The 24,494-nt window shown below is 59.5% G+C and overlaps 1 protein-coding gene and 1 long non-coding RNA gene across 8 annotated transcripts in view; one reads left to right on the forward strand and one right to left on the reverse strand.

Annotated features, from left to right (window-relative positions):
* ATP11A (ATPase phospholipid transporting 11A) overlaps nt 1-15,935 on the forward strand; it is a 105,941-nt gene extending 90,006 nt beyond the window's left edge. For 5 of the 7 annotated variants that reach the window (XM_070800504.1, XM_019971757.2, XM_019971760.2 and 2 more), the window contains 5 exons: nt 4,959-5,024; nt 5,653-5,756; nt 7,672-7,837; nt 11,768-11,871; nt 12,620-15,935. In XM_070800504.1, coding sequence (XP_070656605.1) covers nt 4,959-5,024; nt 5,653-5,756; nt 7,672-7,837; nt 11,768-11,860 — 429 coding nt within the window. In that variant the 3' untranslated portion in view covers nt 11,861-11,871; nt 12,620-15,935. Of the gene's footprint in view, nt 1-4,958; nt 5,025-5,652; nt 5,757-7,671; nt 7,838-9,662; nt 9,750-11,767; nt 11,872-12,619 lie in introns of all 7 variants that reach the window. The other 2 variants (XM_070800505.1, XM_070800507.1) reach the window with 2 other exon arrangements.
* Nucleotides 15,936-16,352: 417 nt separating this feature from the next.
* On the reverse strand, nt 16,353-20,823 carry LOC139186263 (uncharacterized). The gene is made up of 3 exons (XR_011569834.1): nt 20,651-20,823; nt 20,071-20,267; nt 16,353-18,031 (listed from the first exon to the last, which is right to left on the reverse strand). It is a non-coding gene; the product is annotated as an uncharacterized lncRNA (long non-coding RNA).
* Nucleotides 20,824-24,494: the final 3,671 nt, after the last annotated feature.

Below are 24,494 nucleotides of genomic sequence, written 5' to 3' on the forward strand. Positions count from 1 at the left end.
GGTCTGGGGGTGAAGCGCGGGATGGCCCATGGGTCGGCGTCTGGGTGTCCGCTGCAGATGGGGCGGACCCGATGGCGGGGCTCTGCCGACTTCAGGGACACCCTCTCGGGGTGGGCGGGGTCCAGCTTTTATAGCTTGTATTTCACCGTCAGTTATTTATCTCGGGGTCCAACTCAGTCATCAGGACGTGGTTTATTTAATTTGGGGAATAATTTGGTATTTAACCCACTTTAGCGTTTGCTCACGTCCTTAGCTTACGTTCTGTTTCCTTAGCGATGGGCAGCTTACGGTGTAGTTTCTGATAGACACTCAGCTCTCTGGGTGTTGGCATAATCTCTGGGGGTTGTTTTATTTGTGTCTCGCTTTTTTTTCTGCCGCGGCTTCCTTCCCACTCTCAGATAATGACCAGCAACACACATATGGTAAGACGTCTGTGGGTGTGTCTTCTGTGTTTCTGGAGTGCGTTCCGAATAAAATATTTCTCGAAAATATTTTCCAGCGTGACCCCGTCTGTGTGCTTTGTCAGTAGAGATGCCTTTAGCCCGTCCCCCACGTCTGTGGGAGCAAGGTCGGCCCAGAGACCGTGTGTGTCCACCTGGGTCACGTCTCCCTGGATTTCCGTGCCGGATCGCCCGCCGTGTCAGCAATGTTTTCTGATCTGTGTGCTCTTCCCTTGCCCTAAATAAGTAGGAAGGCACACAGGCGGGTGCGGCTGGGGCGGGATGGGGGTGGGGGGGTGCTCTGAACATGGCCGACCCCTTGCTGCCTGGAGAGTCGGGAGGCTGCGGCCCCGGGCATCCTGCTTCCAGTCCAGTGTCCCGGGGTCAACGAAACAGAAGGGGGCTTTGAGCAGAGGTCCCCTGCTCATCCTGCTGGACGGGGCGCCTCTCTCTGCCGTCTCTTCCTCTGTGTGTTTGGCCTGAAGTTCTGAGTCTTGCTGTGTGTCCTGGGCAACTTGTTTGCCCATCAATTTCTCTGTTCCTTTTTTCTCATGGCTGAAAAGGGCTGTTGTCTCTCATTGTAACTTAAACCAGCGTTTACTAAATTGAGGGTTTTTCAGAGCTTTACTGCACTTTTCTGAAATCTTCCCATTTTTAGAGCCTTCGTCCTCCTGGTTTAGCTGAGTGGTTCTCGGGTGCCGCCAGCGATGGTGGGGCTGGCTCGTGCTGTCTCTGGTTCTTTGTGTCTTCACGGAGCTCTCCCTGGGGCCGCACTGAGCACGCACCCGTGTGCATCTTGCAGAGCTCAGGCTCCGTGTCCCGAGCACCGAGGTCCCGGTTCCGGGCATCACCCTCGCCCCCTGCAGTCGCTCCTCCCGCTGGACGGTTTCCTGGAGTTAAAGTCGAGCAGGCGGATGCTCAGGCAGACGCAGGGCGATGGCAGGGGTTTAGAGCAAGCCCGGATGCGTGTTTAGTCCATGAGGCTGCCGAGGAGCGCGGCTCTCACGTCAGCAGATGACGTGGTCAGCCCCACCCCGCAAGCCCACAGACGGTGTGTGTGTGGGCAGGACGCACACCCTGGGCATGGACGCAGGTCGCTGGGCAGCCTCGAGCGCAGACCTGGGCGGGGGCCGCGTGTCGTCCGGAGGTACCGGCCCGGATGGTTTTGAGGTCCTTCCTGTGAGCCAGGGCTCCTGCTGGTCCCTGTCTCTCTGCCCCTCGCTCCCGAGGGTGCGCTGAGCCACTCCAGCCTCCAGAGGGTCTTTCCTGAGATTCTCAGGCACCTTTCACCTCAGCCTGCAGCTGGGTGCCTTTGCTCAGCTGATCTTGGACAGAAGTGTTGGTTAGAACCTGGAACGATGACAGGAAGGGAGCCGGAGGTAGAGAGGACCCCAGTCTGTGGGGACCCCGAGCTCTGAGGCCCCAGGGGACAGAACCCGCACCAGTCACGCACCGCCTGTCATGGGAGACGCTCCTGAGACGCCCAGTGATATCAGCAAGCAGCCGGCAGGACAGTCCTGCAAAGCGAAGTGCTGGACGTGGGCCTTTGTCCACCGCTGGGCCTTGGATCCCTCGTGCTCAGGGAACCGTGAGCAACCTAAAGACTCAGAGGCATGAGAGCGAGACCAGTGCTAAGTGGCGCGAGGCCCACGGGGCCCAGGGCGGACCTTTGTCCCCAGGAGTGCAGAGGCCAGGAGAGTGGAGGCCCGGGCTGAGTGCGCACGTTGTCTGTGGTTGGACTCTGGACCCAGAGGCGGCTTCTTGTTCCAGACTGCTGATTCTTAGACGATTCCTGTGCGTCGGCGGGTGGGAGGGTTGGATCGCTCACAGAACTGAGAACATGTTACCAGCTGGTTCTGTATCATTCAAACCAAGCTGCGAACAGAGCTGTGAGTCCAGTGCAGCCCCGGGCGGCCGGTGCTCCGTGACGGCAGCTGCCCTTCCAAGGAGGCCGCGTCTTGCTGGTGGGACGGTGCCACCGCCCTGCCCTAGTGACGGTCAGGAGGCGACCGCTGAGACCCCTTTCGACTCAGGAATGTTCGTGGACCTATCGAAAGGACGATAAAATCGGTGATGACCTTTGAAACAGAGAAATTCAAGTTTGGAGTATTTTCCTCACAGACAAGAGCCATGCTATTTTGCAGATGAGAATAGAAGACAGTGATTTTATTGTAGTTGAGCAGTGGGACACTCCCGGGTGGATGGTTGAAAGTTTAGGATGAGTAGTAATAGCAGCCAGAAGTTCCAAGAGCCGGCCTAGGACCCCTGTCTGGCAGGCTGAGCACAGGGCCGCCCGAGGCTCCACAAGGGTCCGAGTTGGCACGTGGAGCGGGCACGATAGACGGTCCTGCGGTGTGATAGACGTTGCTGCAGCTGCAACCTTCAGGAAACACAGGACGTGTTGTCATGGAATCGTCTTATACATAAAAACTGATCAGTCTGGGCCTTAGAGCGTCTATGAGCAGGAAAATTTCCTGTAGAGTACTCAGTCTCAGGAAAAAGAGCGTGAAGAGGAGGGATTAAACCAGGACCTGGGTGTGGGGCGGCGGGGCCAGAGCTGCACCTCCTCGCCCTCCCACGCGGCCCCGACGGTCCTGGAGCCCCCACAGGGACGGGGGACGCCCCGTGGATGAGAGTGTCACCCCGTGTGACCCTCCGCACGGGGACGGGGGACGCCCCGTGGATGAGAGTGTCACCCCATGTGACCGCCCCACGGGGACACAATAATCCTTTAGGAAATCAGACAGGACGTAGGGCTTCACTGGGGACTGGGGAACTGACCTCACTTGAGAAAAGTCCCCTCTGGACGACCCTTTGAGAGAGGGGGTTGGACCCCAGTGAAGCCCCCGCTAAAGAGCGTAGAGATGAGGACAGATGGTTTCAGTGTCTCAGCCCGACCTCTCCCGTAGCTGAGGGAGCTTGGGGGAGCTCCTGGAGCATTACGTGGCCGCGTCCCTGTGAGCCGGGACGGCCACCCCCCACGTTGTCCTTAGGCCCACACGTGCGGTTCTCTGATGTTTTGTGGGATCTCAGGGTTCCCACCCAGCAGGGGTGACAGACACGGGGGCCTGAGGCGTAAGGAGCCTGAGGCCCGGACCCAGGGCTCCTGCCGCGCAGCTGAGGGTCCCGGGGGGTTCAGAGCTGCCGCCTCCTGCCCCGTCACTCTCTGCTTTCGGCTGAAAACGGCAGCTTCCGGGGAGAGGACACGGGCGCCTCGTCCTCCCGCACCTGCTGGGCACGCCCAGCACGGCCCGCCCGACCTCACTTCCTGCCCAGCTGTAAGCCTTGAAGGCAGAGCGCTGCTTTGGGAGGTTCCCGGCCTGGGCATGTCACTGTGGGGGCCGTCCAGACCCCCGCCCCTGCCTGGGGGAGGCCAGTGCCCCCCAGTCCACCAGGTCCCCAGGCATGGCAGGTGTCCCCAGCTCGGGACAGACGCCCCTCTGTTGAGAGCCACCGAGCCCAGTTTTGATCACTATGATGAAGTGAAAAATCTAGCGGTGAGGGTCCTTAGGTCCATTTCCTACAAAAGTCGTAATGCTTCGGTTTTTCTTCGAGAATATTCTGTCAGCAGATTCTGCCTCACTAACTGCACACCCACACGCTCACCTGAAGTGAGCACCTGTGGGGACGTTTCCTTGGCCGAGAACGGACCGCAGGTCCAGCTTCTCGCGCTTTGTGGCGTGCAGCTGTGTGTCTTCTGAAAGGAGAGCAGGAGCTCTTCTGAGAGGCGCAGCTCACAGATCTGACAAATCAGAAGTGGGCCAGCCAGCTCTCGAGAAGCAGCGTGTCCAAGAGGCTGGTTTGTCCCCAGGATAAAGCCTCTTACCTGCCCGGTGTTTCCTTCTGTGTCTGCGTCTCTGAGCGAGAAGCGTGCTGTCTCCTTCCCGCTGGCCGGGGCCGCGCCTCTCCGGCCACGTGGCCGGGGCCGCGCCTGTCCGGGGCCGCGCAGTGTGTCCGGGGCTCTGGCCACGGACCAGCCCTGGCCTCTGTGCAGCTCCGTCCTGTCTCCCCCTTCCCTTTCTGTGAGTCCCACGGGCCCCCCCTCTCCCCCCCACCAATGATGCCGCCCCAGGAAGATGCCACCCATGGTTTGTTGTCGGAACCCTCAGGGTTTTGAGTTGGAAAGAGGACAGACTCACTCCACTAAGGCTCACTTCGGCCACGCAGAGCGAGTTGGGTGGGGCGATGGGCTGAAGGTCTTGTCTGCTTAAAGCGTGGGCTGGAGGCAGGGTGGGTACTGTGCACACCGAGACTCCAGCTCCCGTGCCATCCGGTCTGGTGCGTGGGGCGCCGATGGGGAGACTCGGGCGGCCTGCAGGAAGAACTGGGCGCCCACAGATGCTGCTGGAGCCGGGGGCCTGGGTGCAGCCCACCCCGCATCACGGTGACATCAGGAGGTCCCCGCGTCTCTGGGGTTGGACGAACAGGCGGTGGGTGGGTGGGATGCTCGGACGGTTGTGTTGAGTGTGGAAGAGGCAGTCTGTATTAATAAGAGGTGACTGGACTTTCTCTCCGCAGGTGTTTGGAAACTGGACGTTCGGGACCCTGGTGTTCACGGTGATGGTGCTCACAGTCACCCTGAAGGTACCTTCCTTGCACACACGTGCTTCTGTGCGCTGGCCACCCAGTGGCCCTGGCCCTGACCCTGACCCCAGCCCGCCGGGGTCCTCTCCCACCACTAACATGGCCTCGGCCCTGAGGGGCGAGCTCAGAATTACACAGCAGGGGAGGAGGGAAATGCCACAGCCTTTTCTGTGTGAAAGGACTGGAATTAGACTGCTTTTACACGGCAGGCAGCCCCACCCCCGGTGTAGTCAAAGGGCACTTTAACTGAAACAAGTGTATTGTGAAAAACTAAGCTCGTTTTTAAAGTCAAGTCAGGCTCTTCGTGAAGTATCGTCATGAAGGTCCCAAATCCTACCAACCTGGGTTGGAGAGTGAGACAGGATGTCCCAGAGCCATATCCTGGGCAGTAGCATCTCCTGCAGGGGCGCCCCCACCCCGGGGTCCGGGCACTTTCCGGCAGGGTGGGCCTGGGGAGCCCTGCTCTGGAATCTGGGCTGTGTTTCTCCCACACAGGCCCCTGTAGACGCTCTGGCTGAAGTTAGGGGTTTGTGTCTGCTTCCTGTCCCGCCCCCCCCCGGCTTCCTTCTCCCAGGCTCATGCCGACAGGCCCGGTGGCCCCACGGCTAACTGCCTGGTCTCTCTTCAGCTGGCACTGGATACCCACTACTGGACCTGGGTCAACCACTTTGTCATCTGGGGGTCGCTGCTGTTCTACATCGTCTTTTCCCTCCTCTGGGGAGGAGTCATCTGGTATGGATTTGATGATTTCTCAGTCACCATCGTATCACCGAGGCCTGAAGGCTCAGTCCCACCTCGTCCCGCGTGTGGGTGCAGGTTGCGTGCCCACTGTGTGCAGGAGGGGCTTCACGCCAGGGCCCGGGGCCCACGGGGCCTAGGCGGGGTGATCTCCGCTCCCTCCCCCAGGGGAGACACGCTGCATCACGAGCATGACGGGGGATGAACAGGCCAAACCCTCCAGAAGGGACCGATCAAAGGTCGGGGACGGCTTCCCCAGAAAAGCTGTTATTTAAACAGAAACTTGGGAGAAAAGCGCTGACTTCATCCTGTGAGTGTTCTGGGCTGCTGGCCCTGGGCTGAGGCAGGGTCATTCCTAAGGAAGGGAGCCCCGCAGGCAAGTGCCCCAAGGCAGGCCCGGAAGGAAGGCTCCTCCGGAGACCATTAGGACGCCATGGAAGGTTTTAAACAGAGGAGCCACAGAGCCCAGCTGCACTTTTCAGAAGGTCACCGTGCTGCCGGTTGAACGTCCACCTGGGGGTGGACAGAGACTGACCCAGCGGTCGGTCCTGACGGGCAGGCGGCGGCTGCGTCTGTCACGAGTGTGCCTCTGCATGCACTGTTCTGCCCAGGGTGTCCCGTCTAAGTGGCCGGCCTGGTGAGCTCCTATTCACCCCTCAGAACCCGGGGCCCGCGTGCTCCTCGGCCCTTTCCCCGGGTCACGTCACGTCACAGGCGGGCATGTCTACCTGGCCCCCGGGCGCTTGTTCCCGCCTGTCACACAAGTGCAGGGGTTCCTGTGACGCCCCCCTCGGGCGCAGCACGTCCTGAGCAGGGCTGCGGCTGGGGGCAGTGAGCCAGGCCCAGGCCTGCCCAGACGTGAGGCTGGAAGCAGTGTCCCGTCCACCTGGCCTCCCCGCTACTGCGCAGGGATTGAGGGGGAGGGCATGCGGCCCCCGACCCTGGGGAGAGGCCCCTGGTACATCCGGTCCCCGCGTGGAGGCTGCTGTGTGGACGTCCACCCGGTGGCCCGCTCCACTGCTGACCTCTAGTGGCCATTCCGTGCATTACATGTCGGGAAAACCAGACCTGCCCTTGGTGGATTTCCCGCCACCCGACTTCTGGCCTGAGATCCCTGCGGCTCTAGTGAGCTTTCCAAGCGGCTGTGTAAGAGAAAGTCTCCCCCAAAACCCCCCACCAGCTCCTGGGCCTGGACACTTCGGAGCATGAAGCCGTGAGACTTGAGTTTAGTGCAGTCACTGCCCATTTCTAAGGCATCCCAGGTGGCTCAGATGGTAAAGAATCTGCCTGCAATGCAGGAGACCCAGGTTTGATTCCTGGGTGGGGAAGATCCCCTGGAGAAGGGAATGGCAACCCGCTCCAGTATCCTTGCCTGGAGAATCCCATGGACAGAGGAGCCTGGCGGGCTGCAGTCTGTGGGGTCACACACAGAAAGACAGGACTTCACTTCACTGCCCGTCTCCGAAGGCATTCCTAGCCCGCCTGGCAGGGAAGTCATTTCGTTCTCTGTATTTTTATAGAAATTTTTAAAAATTATTTTGGCATAAGCTTGTGTTTAGCCATTCTGCTGATGAGAACACTATCTTCTCTGTATTAATAGGTATTGAGCAAAACCCCCCGTTTCATGTTTAAACGTCTTCCCTGCTGTCCTGAAGCTGAGCTTCTGGGGCTTGTTCCCCCTTGGAATGACCTCATAGAACTCCCCCTCCTCTCATGCTCGCTACCCAGCCTTCAGGGCAAAGTCACGCAGCGCTATGGGGAGAGGCCCCCCTGGTGAGCCGGTGGACTGTGACCGTCAGAGATGGACGTGGATCCCGCCAGGGCAGACGGCCCTCCGTGCGGGACAAGGGGTCTCCACCGGCTCCTCATTGGCCATTGTGCTGTGGTTTTCTTTCCCTGGACACTGCAGGCCCTTCCTCAGTTATCAAAGGATGTACTACGTATTCATACAGATGTTGTCCAGCGGCCCTGCCTGGCTGGCCATCGTCCTGCTGGTCACCGTCAGCCTGCTGCCTGACGTCCTCAAGAAGGTGCTGTGCAGGCAGCTGTGGCCCAGTGCCACCGAGAGAGTGCAGGTACCCTTGGGGCGGGGGGCGCAGCTGGGGCCCCGTGGGGGGCCCGGGGAGGCAGCAGGAAAGGTGGTCCATCCAATGGCGACTCCAGGTGCCCGCTGGGGGCGCAGCTGGGGCCCCGTGGGGCGGGCCCCGGGGAGGCAGCAGGAAAGGTGGTCCGTCCAATGGCGACTCCAGGTGCCCACTGGGGGCCTGCAGCCAGGGGGGCACCGTGGGGGGGCCCCAGGGAGGCAGCAGGAAAGGTGGTCCGTCCAGTGTTACTGATGGTGACATGTGATTTTACACCTGAACTAAATGTCCAGTGGTTAGACTTGGACAGGTAGTCCCTGAAATAAGGAAAAGATTAAGAGAAAAAGATTAAGCCAGTTCAGAAGGCAAATTATTTTGTGTGAACCTAAACAAGTTTTTTTGATTAATCCTTATTTCAAAGGTAAAATTGCTTTATTTTTAGGGATGGAAATGTGGGTCAAACTTTAGCATTCATTTTGGGAAATTCTGGTCATGAGTAGGTAGGGTGGTTGTTTTCCGTGCTCCCAAGGGGATGCCAACAAGCTGAACTCTGGATTCAGGAGATGGGTGAGACCTAAGGATGCCCAGGCCAGCGTCCAAACAGAAGCGTGACCTGGAGTTTTAGAGAGCTCTCAGGGAGCGGACGTCCCCCACCTCTTTACCCCTGTGACCCTGCACCCCTCACCCCTGTGATCCTGTACCCCCTCACCCCTGTAACCCACCCCATGATCCCACACCTACTCACCCCTGTGACCCCGCACCCCTCAGTCCCTCACCCCTGCACCCCTCCCCCTGTGCACACCCCTCCCCCTGTGACCCCACACCCCTCCCCCTGTGACCCCTCACCCCCATGACCCCGCATCCCCTCACCCCCGTAACCCCTCACCTGTGACCCCGCACACCCTCACCCCTGTGATCCTGTACACCCTCCCCCCATGATCCCACACCCCTGTGACCCCACACCCCCTCTACCCATGATCCCGCACCCCTCCCCCCGTGAACCCTCACCTCCTCGCCCCTGTGACCCCGCACCCCCTCCCCCTTCTCCCGCACCTCTTCCCCCACCCCCACCTCGTCCTTCCGTGGCTCTGGCCGTGCGCCCTTGGGGAGGAGGAGGGATGCTCGAGAGGCAGAGGCCGCAGCAGGCCATCCTGCAGGATGCCTGTGTGGGTGAAGGGGGCGGCTGTGCAGGTGTGAGTGACAGGAGGGCGGGGCGTGCAGGTGTGAGTGGCAGGAGGGCGGGGCGTGCAGGTGTGAGTGGCAGGAGGGCGGGGCGTGCAGGTGTGAGTGGCAGGAGGGCGGGTGACCACAGGCGAGGGCGTCTGTTCCCCCCTCGCCCCCCCGAGTCCCTCTGGGGAATGCAGGGCCCCCTGCTCTTAGTCGTCAAGCGCTGCGCTGCGGCCGGCTGTGGGGTGGAGCCTCCGTCATTGCAGTGACCGCCCCCGGAGGTGACCAGTCAGGTGGGAGAGCTCTCGGACCCCTAGGGCTGATCTCAGATGCTGCCCGCGGTGCCCAGCCAGAGGGCGCAGAGGGCTCAGAGCCGGCCCGACCGGCAGCTTCACGAGAGCTGCTCGGTGATCTCAGGCCATCCCAGGGCGGGGCAGGAGCACACGGGAGGTTTCCACCGGCCGCAGGGGCTCCAGTGGCCACAGGGGCTCCAGTGGCCGCAGGGGCTCCGGGTGCAACCACCGACTCACTGCCTTTTCTTGTGTCTTCCCTTCCTGGTTCCTTTCATCTTCCGGCCTCTTTACCCAAATCTTGTTTGCAAACGATGTGCATGGCCTCCTGACCTCTGACCTCTGACCTCTGGGACCGGCAGACTAGGAACCAGTGCCTTTCTGTCGAGCAGCCCACCGTCTTTATGCTTTCTCAGACTTCCAGCAGTCTGACTTTCTAACGGAACAAGGTGATGCTTTTCTGTCTTTCTGCATGTTTGGGACTTGATCGGAGGACCATGGAGGGCTGACGGTTAAGCTCGGGAGCCGCGCACACAGGCCCCCGGTGCCGCGGGCGCTGGGCTATCTCCACCCACACGGCTGCGCGGGGCCTCCCTGGGGAGCCTCAGCACCCCTCTGGCCTGGTGGCAGCTGTGAGGCCGGTCCTAGCCCCCGCGCGGCAGGGGCAGCTCCTGGGTCAGCGCTGGCCTCGCCCTGGGGCCCGAGGCAGCTCCTCCCTGTCCCTCGTGTGGAGCCCGCGGGACTGGCAGGACCACGGCCCCGGGAGAGGCAGCCTCGGCTGGGCCCCTAGACTGTGGACAAGCCGGGACAGGCGTGTTCGGGGTCAACTCTCTCACCAAAGTCTCTCTTATCTTGTTAAAAATATATGATTGTTTTTGGAAAAAGACTCCACCTGTGCCTTAAACAGCATGGGTGGCTCACTCTCAGGAGCATGGAGCGGCCGCACCGTTTTCTGTGGCCGCGGCCCAGGGTGGGAGGCTTCTCACCTGGAGCCAAGGCTTCAAGGACGTGCTTATCTGTTCTCCGTCCTCTGTGTCTCGATGCCCCTCTTGTGTGTCCCCACACTGGGCACACGTTGAAGGCCTGTGCCTGGTGTTACTGCTTTACTGGGCAGCTTGCTTAATAGGAAAATGCCTCAAGCAAAAAAAAAGAAGGCCTTTTTTTCTTTAACAATCGTTCATCTTTTAAGTTCAAGTAATTATTGGCAATCAAAATTTTTCTACCCTGGGGCATCAGAATTTGTTAGAATAAACTACATAATTTTATCTCACTGTTTACACACTTGAAGACATTTAGGATGAAATTATTAGGAACATTTTAATAAGTCACAGGAGGTGTTTGTGAAACCAGTTAAATCATGCCAACTCTGGGCTAAAAATAAATGCTCTGACGATTGATGGGGTTTACTGAGAGCTGGTTTGCTTCTGAGCCTTTGCAGAAGCCGGACTCTGCTACTTGGCGAAGGGCTCTGAGCTCTGGGTGTCCGTGGCCACGGCTGTGACAGCCCCTCACGGTGCCTGCAGCCAGTGCCCGGCGCACACAGGGTCCGTGCGGTGTTGCTGCAAAACCAGCCAATTTCGGCAGAACTTTGGAGGAACGAACCCTTGGCTAGTGCTTCCATGGAACATGCTGCATTTGAGATGGGTGGCTTTTTCTTTTCATCTGTCCTATTAAAGTGAAAACCACAGAGGCTACATATAAGCATGTGCGTGTACGTACATGCGTGTGGCATCTGTATACACACGTGCATTTATTCTTTGCACATCCATGGGCATGCACTCCCGCAAAGAGCAACCACCTGAGCGCTAGTCTGCTTCACCTCTCGCCTGCTGCCCCTCGTGTCTAGTCGGGGGCATCTGCACCTCCAACCCTGTGCTTCTCCAGCTCCTGCAGTTCCCTTCTTCCGAGGCACTGAGAAATTCCCACCACTTGATTGGAAAGCCTCAGTGTTCGGACTAGAAACGCCCAACCCCGCTGGCCTGCGGCCCTGCCACGCCCCAACCTCCGGATTCTAGCTTCAGGCCAGGGTTCTTTTGTTTGACTGGACATGGGGCCAAGGGACGGGGCCAGGCAGGCACAGAGGGACGGAGGGACAGACTGGAAGGCAGGCAGGTAGACAAGGACAGAGGAACAGGCAGACGGACAGACAGGGACACAGGGACAGACAGGGACACGGGCAGGCAGGTGCAGACAGAGCGTCAGGAAGGCAGGCGGACAGGCAGGAACAGACGGACAGGCAGACAGAGAGTGGCCGGTGCAGAGCCCCTCGCTGGGGCCTGTGCGCCCTCAGGAGCAGCGCAGTCTCCGGAAGGTCGGGGTGAGCGGCAGGGCCGTCAGCCCCGGGTCCCGCGCCCCAACCATCGGCCGCTGCTGCTCCGAGAGCGGGGCCTCCCGCACGCGTCCCCCTCGGCCGTCCCCGCAGAGCCGGGCGTGCGGCGCGGGCTCAGTGTCTGTCCTCGCCTTGCAGAGGAGCCTGAGCTGCCCAGCCCCGGCCGACGCCGCGCTGAGCCCCGACCGGCCACTGCTGACGGACCCCGAGCCCCGGCCGAGGCGCGAGTAGCCGGAGGATAGGTAACGGCCGCCCGCGGGCAGCCCGTGTGCTGTGCTCTTGCAGACCGCGTGGGTTTCCTCCAGAGCTTTGCCGTGCTGTGCCGTTTCTGTTAGGTTCACGGTGACAAAGACTTGCCCACACGTGGGGTCGGTCCCCGGTAAGTGGCCCACTGGAGAGGCCGGCCGCCTGGGGCTGCCTGCGGTGCACACCCAGGCACGCGTGTGAGCGTGCGTGCACACTCATCTGTGCGGTGCACAGGCCCACAGCGTCCTTCGGCGTCCAGAACTCGGCCTTCATTCTCATCCGCGGTGGTGGGCATGGCTCCACCTGAAAGGTCCTCCAGGAAAGACCGCCTTTCCGAATAAACAAAGGGCTCTGAGCCAGGCCGGGGCAGGCGTCCAGCTGCGCCTTCAGCATCCAGAGCGGGCATCTCCTGGCCGGCTTGCTCCCTCCCTGCACGTCCAGTCTGACCACCTGGGCCTCCGACCGCGGGGGCCTCCGTCGGAGCGGTCCAGCGAGATGCCCTGCGGGAGGAGCCGCACTCAGCCTGGGGCCTGGGGAGGGGCCTCGTGTTTACACACCTTTCTGTGGGACAGTGGACGCAAGGAGGGGACGGATGGTCCACACGCCGCCCGGTGTCTGGCCCAGCTACGCTCGAGGGTGCCCCGGCAGGGGCAGCGAGGGCCGCGGCTGCACTGGGTTCCGATGGGCGCTGGACAGGGTCCGCGCAGGGTCCCGGTACTGACTCTGTCCTTTCTGTTTCCGCAGACCTCGCGCTTCGTGTCAGGACTGCCTCTGGGGAGTCACCCACTTGCTACTCTGTAGTCTCCAACCCCGGGCAGCGCCCTGGAAGGCAGGGAACGCGGGGCCCCTCCTGCTAGTCTCCCACCACCCGCGGCCCCAGAGGAGGCCACACGCAAGGGTCCAGCCCCGAAGGGCTGCGTGGCGTGTGCTGCTCTTGCGGCCGGAGGAGGAGGAAGATGGGACAGGCGTCCCTGAGTGGCGACCGAGAAGGACACGCACGAGCCCGCTACCCTCCCTGACCGCGTGGCGACGGGAGGACCTCTGCTCAAGGGTCTCTGTCCGCTCCAAGCACAGCCGCCCTACCAGGGCCTCCGGGGAGCATGGCCGAGCCTCGCGGGCTGGGGTCCGGTCTGCTCCATCCTCCCGAGCCCGACACCTCTGCTTTCGGACTGGCCCCCCGCCCCGTCCACAGCTGCCGTCCAGACCTGCGCGTGGTGACGCTGACCGCGGGTCACATCTGGCCCGACTCCGCCCCTCCGGGGGAGGTGCTGCCCGCGTGCTCGGGGAGCCCCCTCCCCGTACCCCGCTGCCTCTGGGGGGGCCTGGCCTGTAAAGCACAGGTTCCGAGAGGTGCCCCTTCCCGCTCCGAGGGCGCAGGCGCGGTTTGCTGTTGTGGGACGGGTGTTTCGGGGTTTGCGGGGACGCGTGGGGGTCTGGGTACCCGGGGCCGGCCTCTGCTGCGGTGCTCAGACCCCCACGGGGAGCGGCCTCTCGGGGGCGTGGACCCCCAGATCCGCACCTGGCCCGGGGTCGCCGAGGCGGCCCGGGAGACCTAAGAGCAATACCGCTGCCCGCGTGCCGCCCGCAGGCAGCCGGGCGGTAAACCCCGTCGCTCTCCTGTAACGGAATCTCCGTTTCTAGAAATAACCGGTTCGACGCAGCCTTAATGGTCCGTAAGGAAAACATTTCAGTTTGAGGTTCAAACTTCAGAAGGTACAACTGACGGCGTTTTAGGGGAGGGTCACCCGGAGGCTGAACGTTGCCCCCGCTGGATGCCCTGTGGATGCGGGACGGTGCTGAGCCCACCTGGGTCTGCTCCCGAGTCGCTCAGACCGCGTGGTTCGCTGCTGTAATGCTCACCTGTGAGATACTTGAACGAGGGGAGGAGTTGACCGCAAGAACAGGGTACACGGGTGGTGCGGAGAAAGCGGGTGACGGGCAAGCATACCAAAGAGCGGGGTGACGCCGAGGGGCCGTGAGGCTGGGTGGGCGTCCGCCCGAGGGCCCGCCCCCTCGCCGTCACTCACGCCCGCGTCCTGCGTGAGGCCCGCACCAGACCCTGCAAACAGCCGTGTGTGCGTTTGTACAGCCGTTTTTAAGAACCTAAAATGGGTATAAATGTCTTACCTGTGGGGGCAGATTCTCTGTATGTTTTAGTTAACAAATTCTTTGTAATGTATTTTTTTAGAGATCTTAAAATTGCCTTTGCACTGAAGTATTTTCATAGCTGTTTATATCTATTTTATTCGTTTATTTGTTAACGTACCATATCTAATTTTTAAAGTATGTTTTTAAAGCTTTTATTTTTTAAGTTGAAGACATTTTGGCCACTTCACATTTAAATTCTGATGGACGTTTCGGCTGAATGTCTCAATATCTGATGAATGTGAATTTTCAGATTTGACTTTATTCTCTGAACCTGTTTTGTTTTTTGGTGTTTCTGGCGGTAGCGAGTAGTTACAAGGCGTATTTAGAGTCTGATCATTTGCTCTGCTCTTTCTTCACCGTTCATTGCAATTTCATCTGCTTTTTCTTTAGTTTTTAGTTTCTATCCTTCAGCCTTAAAACAGAAGCTTCTTGACGGTTCGCTGTCCTCTTTTCTGCCTGTATCCAGACGGTTATCACTTACCTCGGATAATTCAAGTCTCCTTAGGACAGCTACTGACCGTTACACGCCCCAATACGTCTTCTTAAAATTGTTTGGGAAGTTCCTAAGTGACTGCGCCTGACAATGTGAGATGGACCAGGGCCATGAGACCAGAAGCCAGGGAAGGACGAGAACCAGGGAAGGGACATTTCAGACAAGACACTGAGACTCCCACCTGGCGGTGGGCAGTGCTTACTTGCCTTAAACTGACCTTAAAGCAAGTAGTTTAGGTATCTTCCTTAGTTTTGAAAATCTTACTCACAGCTGCACAATAACCACATATTAACATCTCCCCCATTGGTCCGGATGTCTGGTTCCCACTGGAGGGGACCCGCCCTGGGACCAGGGCCGGACCCTCCCAGCTGCAGCCACGTCCCGGCTGGGAGAAGGGACGCGCTCTCGGCCACTCCTGTTAGAACCCCAGTCAGCCCGTTCCTGTGCCCTTGACTCCACGGGCAGACACAGACCAAACGGCCCCCAGGGCCACGGCCGCGAGGCTCGCTGGGGGCGGAGCTTCCGCAGTGACGCCGCAGACGCCTAGTTGGCCTTGTGAGACTTCGCAGCTTGAACTGTAGCAATGCCTCGCACACAGTGTAACTATTCTTAAATTCACGGACATCAACCACAAGTTCAGGGCAACCTAAGGGGAGTTTCCAGCCTTTTTCTTTAAAACCACTGAGTTCACCTGTTTTGCACTGATTATGAAGAACCTAATGCAACCACTTCTGCTTATCTTGAAATTAATGGTATTTATTTAACAACTCAGTGTAACAGCTTGGTATGCACTTTCTTTTGGAAGTTTCCCATTTCTAATTTTAAAAACAGGAAAAATGTCAGCTGGCAAATGCATTCATTCTGTTTTGTTTTTTTTAGTAAGTTAGAGGGTAGGTGAATGGGGGTGAGAACCGTTTTGATGTCCATAAACAAAGCTTTAATGAAGATGTGTCGGAGTATTATTAAAGTGTGATTCTACTTTTGCAGAAAAAAATCTAAAGATCAGTTTATATAGCTTTATTTTTTACCTTATCAAAATATACAGAATTTTAATATGCATATAATGTCTCTGACTTAAAATTATGTGCGTCTGCATTGCTGTTTAAAATGTTCATTCATTATGTAGTGTGATAAAGAAAATCTTCAAAAATATATTTAACACAAATGGTATCTATAGGTATTGTCATCATAAATATTGGAATTTATTTTTAAATTATTGAATATAGTAGGTGTGTTTAAGATAATAAATCAACCTCTGAACAGTAATGTTTAATTGATTATTAATCTGCTTTGAAAAATTAAATGGTGAATTAAACCAAATCTTAAGTATTTATCTTCAAATATTCATTATGATTGGACTTTTCTGCAGAACGTCTAGGCGGGAGATCTGAATCTGCTTGCAATAAAGAAGAAAAAGTTCTGGTTTAGTCTCTTCATAGATTAAAAAGATGACAGAAGTTGGCATTAAGTTTCTCCCAAGACCAGCTGCCGGGCAAACAGTCTCCCAGCGAGTGTTTCTGTTTGGGATGAAGCCGTGGGAGCAGCCTCTCAGGATTGTGTGGGATGGGGTGGCCCCGGGCCCACAGCTGCACCGCCAGGGCGGAGGGCCCAGAGCAGGACACTCCGGCCGAACCCTGTCCTTCCCGCTGCTGCCCGACTGTCCGCCAGACCCCGTCCTCCAGGGGCTCCTCCACTCCTCCTCTTGTCCAAACCCTGGCCCCCACGCCCAGGGCTCCTGGGCAGTTAGGAGAGAGGGACCCATGCTGCCCCATGGGGTTCCTGCAGGCCCCAAGAGGCCCCCCCAGCCCTGCCCCCTTCCTCTGCTGGCCACTGCCACCCCTGCACGTCCCGTCTCTGAAAACTGACCCCCAAACACTCCACAGATCCTCACAAAGTCTCATTCCTGGGATTCTGACTCAGTTGGGGGATCACGGTGGACCCTGAGAAAGGGCCTTGCTGGGCCGGGGCAAGGCGGCCCTTTCAAGGCTGACAGGTCCCTCGGAAGGCCTCTGGCTTCACTGGGCACAATTCTAAATTGGGGGCTTTTTCCCGGCCCCCAAACCACAAAGGAAAGGCAAGTAACTCACCCCCAGTGGGCGGCCTTGGCTGTCACCACACAGCGGCCAGCACGCCAGTCTACAGGAAACATGCCGCAAGTGAGTCGCGTCCCAGGGCTGCTGTCCACTGGGGTCCAGCGTCCACACCTGCCTCGGGTGACAGGGACCTGTGACCACACTGACCCTGGGAGCCGGGAGAAACACGCTTGGCTTTCAAGTGAGTGAGGGCACCCTGGCCTGAGGCTGTGCGGGTGTGAACAGCCAGCTCCTACCAGTGTGCGTGTGAACACAGTCCTTCATTCCACCGGGCTGTGTCTCAGTGTGATCAACATCTGCAATTATTAAGCTTCCTCTTTCAGGGAAACATCTTAGAAATAACACACAATTTATCAGTTCCTTTCTCACACTAAGAGGACACCCCTAAATCGAGTCATCATATTAACCTGCCAGGGAAGACTCTGACCTTAGTACATGTTCATCGCATTGCTATTGCTATTGCTAAGTTCATCGCATGCAGTCAGGATAATTCAGGAGCATTTAGTCAGACGGCACATGTCTAACTCATCATCCAGACACAGGTATGAGCCCTAATCAAGCCTGACAGGGGCCCAGTGAAACCTGTCTTTAATCAGATACGAAGACCAAGCCTCACAGTTAGTGGGCAGTGTCAGGCCTAAGCCGATCTTAGAAGCTGACGCCCTTGAGGCCCACAGCTTGCCCTGCAAGGCCCCCGTCCCTTCCTCACATCTGTGGCCTCTGCTGACCCTGTCTGCTGACCAGTGCGGCCGCAGACACGGTTTTCGGTGCATCCTCTCGATTCGCTGAGCTTGCTTTTCAGAGGTCATGGTGCAGCCGGCATTCAGAAAGCTGTACTGGGTCAGCCCAGCAGCTGCCCACCAAGCAGTGACCATGACTTCTTCCGGCACAAGTTTGGCTATGGAAAGTGCTTTGGAGCTTCTTCTAAGTCCACCCACTGAGCTGGTTGTCCCGGATGTTGTATAAAATCCACTCTTCTTTGCACGTCACGATATGATTGAGAAATAGTTGGTTGTTGTTATGTAGACTAAGAGAAGACGACACTTTAACAGTGATTCTTTTTGAGTTGCAGTTAGCTTGTGAGGCACCCCCTCTTTGAGCTTTTTCACCTTTCCAATCTGCTTCAGAGGCCGAACGGCCGCAGAATGGTGGGTGTTGAGTTTGGGCAACTTCTCATGTAGTTGTAGGAGGATCAGCTTCAAAGATGGCTCTCATTCAGCTGTCCCTGTCAACTTCTGATGGCCACTACACTCCTCATCATCAAGGCTCTCACGTCCTTTGCAGAACTCCTTGACCCACCACCGCACTGAACGTTCGTTAGCTCCTGGGCCGAATGCGTGCTGTCTCCACTGCTTTACGACCCATTTTGAACTCAAGAAAATCACTGGAATTTGCTTTTTTGTCCAACATCATTTCCACAGTCTAAATATAAAATACACAGTAAGTGATAAGGTGATAGCAAAAAACATAAATCAAGAAATACATGTTAAAATGATGTATCACAGTCACATTTATTAAGAATGTATTCCAATATCAAACAGCAAATGTCAACAACGTGAAACAGCGATTACTTTTGCACGAACCTGAACAGTTTGCTTGGGACGAGAGGCTAGAACGCAGACCATTGACACTGAACACGGTAAGCTGGAACAGCCTGGCGCCATTTCAGGGGGGCTGCGGAGAGCTCCGGCACCACGGTCCTTTAGGTCTCAGCGCCAAGGAGAATTCAGTGAGGGCCACGTGGTCAACACGTGATTTACTAGAACAGGATGTTCATGAGGCTTACAAGTGGGCGGGCAAGAAGTGCCAGGCTCTGAGCACTTAGTGGGCTACAGTTTTGTAATCAGAGGAGGCGTGGGGAGGAGGGAGGAGCCCCTTGTCTTTCCCGAGTAGATGTCAAGCTGCCATCAGCTCCTCCTCCAGGCCGGGAAGGGGATTTTCTTGTCCCTCCAGGGTCAAGCTAGGGCCACAAATCAGTTTTGCAGGAGTGCAGAGAGCATGGCCCAGGGACCATTAACTTCGTGAGCTCGCTGGGCAGGAGTGGGCTCAAGCACCGTGGCTTTATTGTTTCGGGCCTCATGCTTCTGCTGGGGCTTTGCGGTGCAGCTTTATCAAGAGGTGGTCAGCTTACAGGGATCGCCCATGTTTTCCTGCTCACCATCCCCTAGTGAGATTAACTATTTAATCACGGACTTTGTCCCTTCATTCTGTCCCTGCGAAAACTTGCAAATGAGCCGTGACCATCCCCTGCAGGTTGTCTTAGGACAGGGAAGAGGTGGTCACTCCCCGCGGACAGGACGGCGCGAAAGGACGGCCAGGGAGCAGGCGCTGCTTCCCGCCTGCAGGTAAAACCACCCCCTGCCGTCGCTCACTCTGTCCAGGGGCCGCAGAAACGGGCGCCGCAGGCGGAGGTCCACCTGGCTCCCTCGGGCTTCGAGCCTCCCAGCCTCGGGGCTCCTGGAGACACCTCTCTGCCTCCATCCTCAGGTGGCGCCCACTCTGCCTGTCTCAGCGTTTGCTTTCCACAAGGCTGTCAGTCACCTTCGGTGAGGGCCCTGCCCTGATGACCTTATTTTAGATATATTGTGTCTGTAAAGGTCACATTCTAGAGTACAGGGGTCAGGACCTCAACATATCTTTTTGGGGAGACACAATTCAACCGATGCTCTGCTCTGGGGCCTTGCTGCAGGGCAGACACCGTTGAGCTGCGTGTGAGGGGGAGCAGTGGGAGGGGGGTTGGGGAGCAGTGGGAGGGGGATTGGGGACGGAGCTCAGCCGCCCCTCCCCACATCCCCACCCGGGGCTGCACGGCGCTAACTCACCATGGCCCACGGTGGCCCAGCAGGTCCGGGGGTCCTGCCCACACTGGTCTGTGTGCTAAGCACCTCCTTCCCCCGTCTCATCAGTGTTCACAGCCTGACTCCACACTGGGGGTGAGCTCCGGGGGCCCCAAGACCCCGCCTGGGCAAGGTGAACTGCCCAGCGGCCAGCGCGGGCCTGGGGCCACGTTGCTGCCTGAATAAACCCCAGGCTGGAGGCTCAGGGCCCTGCCCGCCCACCCAGCAGCATTCCTTGGAGACTGGAGGGTCACCTGGGAGCCCTGCCTTTGGCTTCCCAGAGGAAAGCCGTGGGGCAGGGTCAGCCAGCTGCCAAGAAACAAGCCCCAAGGAGCCACAGCTCAGGAGGGGTGGGCGACGAGGTTGTGGCTGCTGGCGGCTGGGGCGCCCGTGTCTCCCCCAGCAGGTTGGTTCTCTGAGGTCCCAGGTACGCGGGAGGAACCCCCTTTTCATGCCCCAGGGTCACCTCAGAACTCCAGAGGACCAGGCCCCCCACCCAGCCTCCTGCGTGTCCCAGTTGCCACTTCCTGACGTGGACCCAGAGGGCAGGGGCAGACGCTGAGAGGCTCAGGGGACCCCAGGCTATGGGGAGCGGGGCGGCCCTCCCCACTCGCTGTCACTTACGTGAGTGTTCCGTCGCTTCCGTCCATCCGACCCTCTGTGACCCCGTGGACTGTAGCCCACCAGGCTCCTCTGTGCACGGGATTCTCCAGGCAAGAATGCGGTGGGTGGGGGGCTGATCTTCCTGACCCAGGGACCGAACCCACGTCTCCTGCCTTGCGGGCGGATTCTTCACCCATTGAGCCACTTGGGATTACTTCCTGTAACACAGACTTCTTTGTGGGAGCCAGAGGCTTTCCACAGAGGAATTAACCTCAAACGGCAAAGTCCCCGATTCCCTGAAGGGCCAAGGGCGCGGTGACCAGGCAGAGACGCAGCCCCAGGACACTCCCGGGCCCAGGCCCAGGCCCGAGGGGTCTCCAGGCCGCCAGGCCCACGCCCGAGGGAGGGGCTGACCCCAGCCGGAGCAGAAGGTCCCTTTCCCCTTGGCTCCTCCCAGAGCCCTGATTGTGATGGTAATTCCCCGAGCCTCTGGGAGCTGCACAAAGGCCTGGCCTGGCCCTCAGGGCCCCTGACCAGCAGGGTGCCCGGGCTTTTGTTCTGGGATTCGCCTTGGAGTCGGGAGACTTGAATCGGCACAAACCGTCTCTGAGTGCACAGGCGTCTTGGGCATTTGTCCTCCTCGATCTCCTGGGCCAGTGACCACGTCTCAAGGCCGGAGGCCTCCCCGTGGTGGGAGAGGCTCCCGGTCCTGGTGCCTGTGGCCGAGGTGGGGCTTGGGACCCTCCACGGGAAGCCCACCTGGGGGCAGTGGCGGCCTGCAGAACCAACCGGGGTCGTGGGGTCACTGAGCGCTGCCTGTCCTCCAGGCAGGTTGGCCGGGTGCCTCCGTCTGGCTCTCAGAGCTCCGATGACACTCAGCACAGGCCCTGGAGAGCACCCCAGGACCCCGGGTCCCTGAGGTCATGCGAAACGGGTCCGGCCCCACCAAGCGGGTCAGGCCCCCACGCCCGCACATCCAACTGGCCCTTAGAGGAGAGGCCCCCGCCTCTGCCCTGACTCTGCCAGGTTCCTGGGGCCTTCCCATCCCCGCTCAATCTGGGAAGGAAACCGTCCAGCTGAGGAAGGTCCTGCCTTCGCTTTGCTGTCCATTCGGGCCAGCCTCCTCCTCGAGGCAGCCCTGCCTCCGAGCGTGTGCGGGGTCCTGTCCACTTGGCAGCCCTGGCTCAGCCATGCCCACCATCCGGGGCCTGGCTGCCCCGCCTGGGCTCCAGGGCGCTGGCTAAGCGGGGGCTGACTGCCAGGCGATGCCGTGTGGTGGGGACCGCACTTGGAGGAGGAAAGTCCTGCAGAGGTCGGCGCGCCCTCCCCTCCAAGCGGAGCCGCACGCCCAGGGCGGGTAGGAGGCTCCTGGGGTGGGGCTCCCTGGAGCCTTGGGGTTTGTGCCTATTGCCCTCCCGACGGAACTCTGTGCTGGTCTTACTCTGATTTCCAGGTATGGCCCACAGAATGCAGACGTTTGGAAGCGCCAGCTAAAATAAAGTTCACACCTAGAGCAACACTGGGGACGTTTCAGCCTGTGCACCTCAACTTTCCGAGTTCTACTGGGGAATTTGAGTTTCCCTGAACAAGGGGGACCCACAAGGGAAAAGGCCGGCCCCTTCCCTTTTCTTGCAAAAAAGGGGGCCCCCCCGCAGCTGCACGGCCCTGCCCTGGGGCCTGCACACCCCGAACCCAGACAGCAGACCGCCTGCTCCGTGCAGGCGGAGGGGTTGACGGTGATGGGGGGACACGCTGGGGGCGGGGTCGGGCGCCTCCCCGCCCCCTCCCGCCGCGCAGACCCTCAGCCGTCCTCCCCTCGCGCTCCTCCCTCTCCCTCCGCGCGGTCCCCTCCCCCACCGTCCTCGCCGCCGCCCCGCTAGCCCTCCCCCTCCTCCCCTCCCCTCCCCCAGGCCGGGGAGGAGGGGCGGCCGCGCACCTGCGGGCGGAAGACCAGGCCCGGAGGACGTCCCACGGCAGGTGTGTGGGGGCGGGAAGCGTGGGCGGTGGACGCGGGTGGGGGAGGCGGGGAGGGCCGGGGAGAGGGGCCGACGGACTCAGCGTCCCGGAGGCCAGTGACCGGTCTTCGCGCTCCGATCGCCTCCGGTGACCGGTCTGCGCGCTCCAATCGCGTCCTGGCCGCGTGCGACCCCAGGGAGCCCCGGGACCGGCCGGGGTGGAGCCGGGGCGCTGCGCGGTGTCCAGGCGCCGCCGCCCGAGCCGGAGCGCGGGCTCCACGTGCGGGACGCCCCCCACTGTCGGGACGGGGTCCTCCCGCGGACAGTTGTCACTGCCCGGTCCCTCCCAGGACCTCATCCAGGAGTCCTGACCCCCAGCAGGTGCCTGGCCAGGTGGGGCCGCTGAGGGCGGCTGGCTGAATCTGGACTTCCCGGCCCCTGTCTGGTTGTTTTGCTTTTCAAACTGGCAGCGGAAAAGTAAGACTCAGCGGTTTAAAAATAAGGCCCTTTGCTCTTTAAACGCTAAACGGTGTTCCTGCTAGTTTTTAAAAACCACCTTCTGTTCTCTGCAGCGCTGGACACTTAAACAGGAGCCCGCTCCAGCTGGCCGGAAAGAGACTTTTCTGGAGCAGGTGCAGCCTCTTAACTTTACTGGAAGCTTCCCACCCTGCCCCTAAGGGACCTCCAGCCAGCCCTGGACAGGGAAGGGGTTAAGGTGACCCTGAGGCTGGGCAGGATGTGTCGGGGCGGCCGTGGGAGGCCCCAGGATGTGTGACCACTGGGAGGGGCCAGGCCACAAAAATAGACGTGTGTCTTGGGGTGCTGGCGCTCCAGTGTGTGCGTCCCTCCCAGGGGACCCGGGACCCCCCTGGACAGGTAGGTGAGGGGTGGCGCCCTGAGGGAGACCTCGTGGTGGAGGGTCTCCTAAAGTGCAGATCTGACCCAGTGGCTGGCCCAGAGCGGGTTCAGGGACCTGAGTTCTGAGCTCTGCTCCCAGCTCCTGGACCCACTGCGGGGGGCTGGAACGGACAGACAGATGCTGCCTGTGGGCCAGGTGGGCGGCCGGGAGGGCACATGCTCCGGGTGAGTCAGTCCAGAGGGGCAGGAAGAGGGGCTTGACTGTGTTTCAGCACTTGCGTCCCTCGGGGCGGGGCGCACCCCCCAGGTCCCAGGCTCACCATCTGGCCAGGACCTGGACGCAGCTGTGATCAGGCCTCTGTGACCTCGGACCCCCACCTGTGACAGCTCCCCCTGGCAGCGATCCGGGGGAAGGCTGGCGAGAGTGGCGGGCCTTCCACGCCAGAAGCCTGGGCACCACTCTTCTTGTGACTGACCCCAGTTCTGGGGCGCCTTTCTCTCCAGGAGATCCGCGAATCAGGAGGAGGGCGCAGGGGCCACCTGTTTGCGGATCTCAGTGCTCTGAGGACACCTCTGCCCCAGACGCAGCCTGAAACCCGTCCTTCTCCCGAATTGGAGCCTCTTCCCTCCCAGCCCTGCCACTGCTGGGAGTCTCCTGACCTCAGGTTGTGGCTGTAATCGGTGTCCGGATCACCATTCAGGCTCTTTCTGCGTTTGGGGCTCAGCTGTGAAAACGGGAGATTTACCTGGGAAGCAGCATCTTGGTGATTGGAAGTGGAATGAAGGTCACTTGGACAGAAGAGCTTCCTGCTGTTGGGAGCTCACATACCTTTTGTAAAATGGCGTAAAGCCTGAAGTTGAGAGAGAGGTTACTGGAGCGTTTGTGCGAACGGAATAAACTGCTCTGTTGGTGGCACCTGGCCATCCGCTTAGTTGATCTGGTGCTAAGAGGCTCCAGGAGAAGCTAGAAGTGTGAGAGGAACAGTGACCAGAAGATAGCATTCTGCTCCACACTCAGCTCAGCCTCTTGTTCTCAGGTCCACTCATTTCACCCTTGCCTGAGCCCAGGAGAGCCGGGGTGACGCTCTTCCCTGACAGGTGGGAGATGCTGGCTGAGCGCCAGCCGCAACCTGGACTTGCCCGAGGGCCCAGGGCCTCGTCTGGAGCTGCTCAAGAGATGCCTGGTCCACTCCTCCCTGGAGAAGGCGGGTGGTGGCCCAGCCCGCTCCCAGAGAAGGCACGCTGTGTGGTCAGCAAGGGGTGGCCGGTCGGACTGCCCAGCCTCCCTTGGAGTCTGTGCTGGTGGAGCTGGTCCGCAGTACCTTCCCCTCAGGGATGACCATGTCCTTTCCCTCTGGGCCTCCCCTAGTAAAACGTTCAGGACTTCAAGCCTGCAACGGTCTCCCGGACACCCTGTGGCCATTACCAAGGAACTCTTGGAAACCTCGAGCCGGACCTCGACTTTGTGGCCAGAGGCTGCTCCCAAAGCACCTCGTCCAGCATCAGGCAGCGCCGCCATCCCCAGGAAACTGGACACTTCCGCCAGGACTGCCCAGCATCCCTGTGGAGCCCAGAGGACCAGTCCCTTCGCAGCTCCACGGAGGTGACCCAGGAGCAGCCCAGGGTGCATCT

This window comes from Bos indicus, chromosome 12, assembly GCF_029378745.1.
Source record: "Bos indicus isolate NIAB-ARS_2022 breed Sahiwal x Tharparkar chromosome 12, NIAB-ARS_B.indTharparkar_mat_pri_1.0, whole genome shotgun sequence".
Classification (NCBI taxonomy): Eukaryota; Metazoa; Chordata; class Mammalia; order Artiodactyla; family Bovidae; genus Bos; species Bos indicus.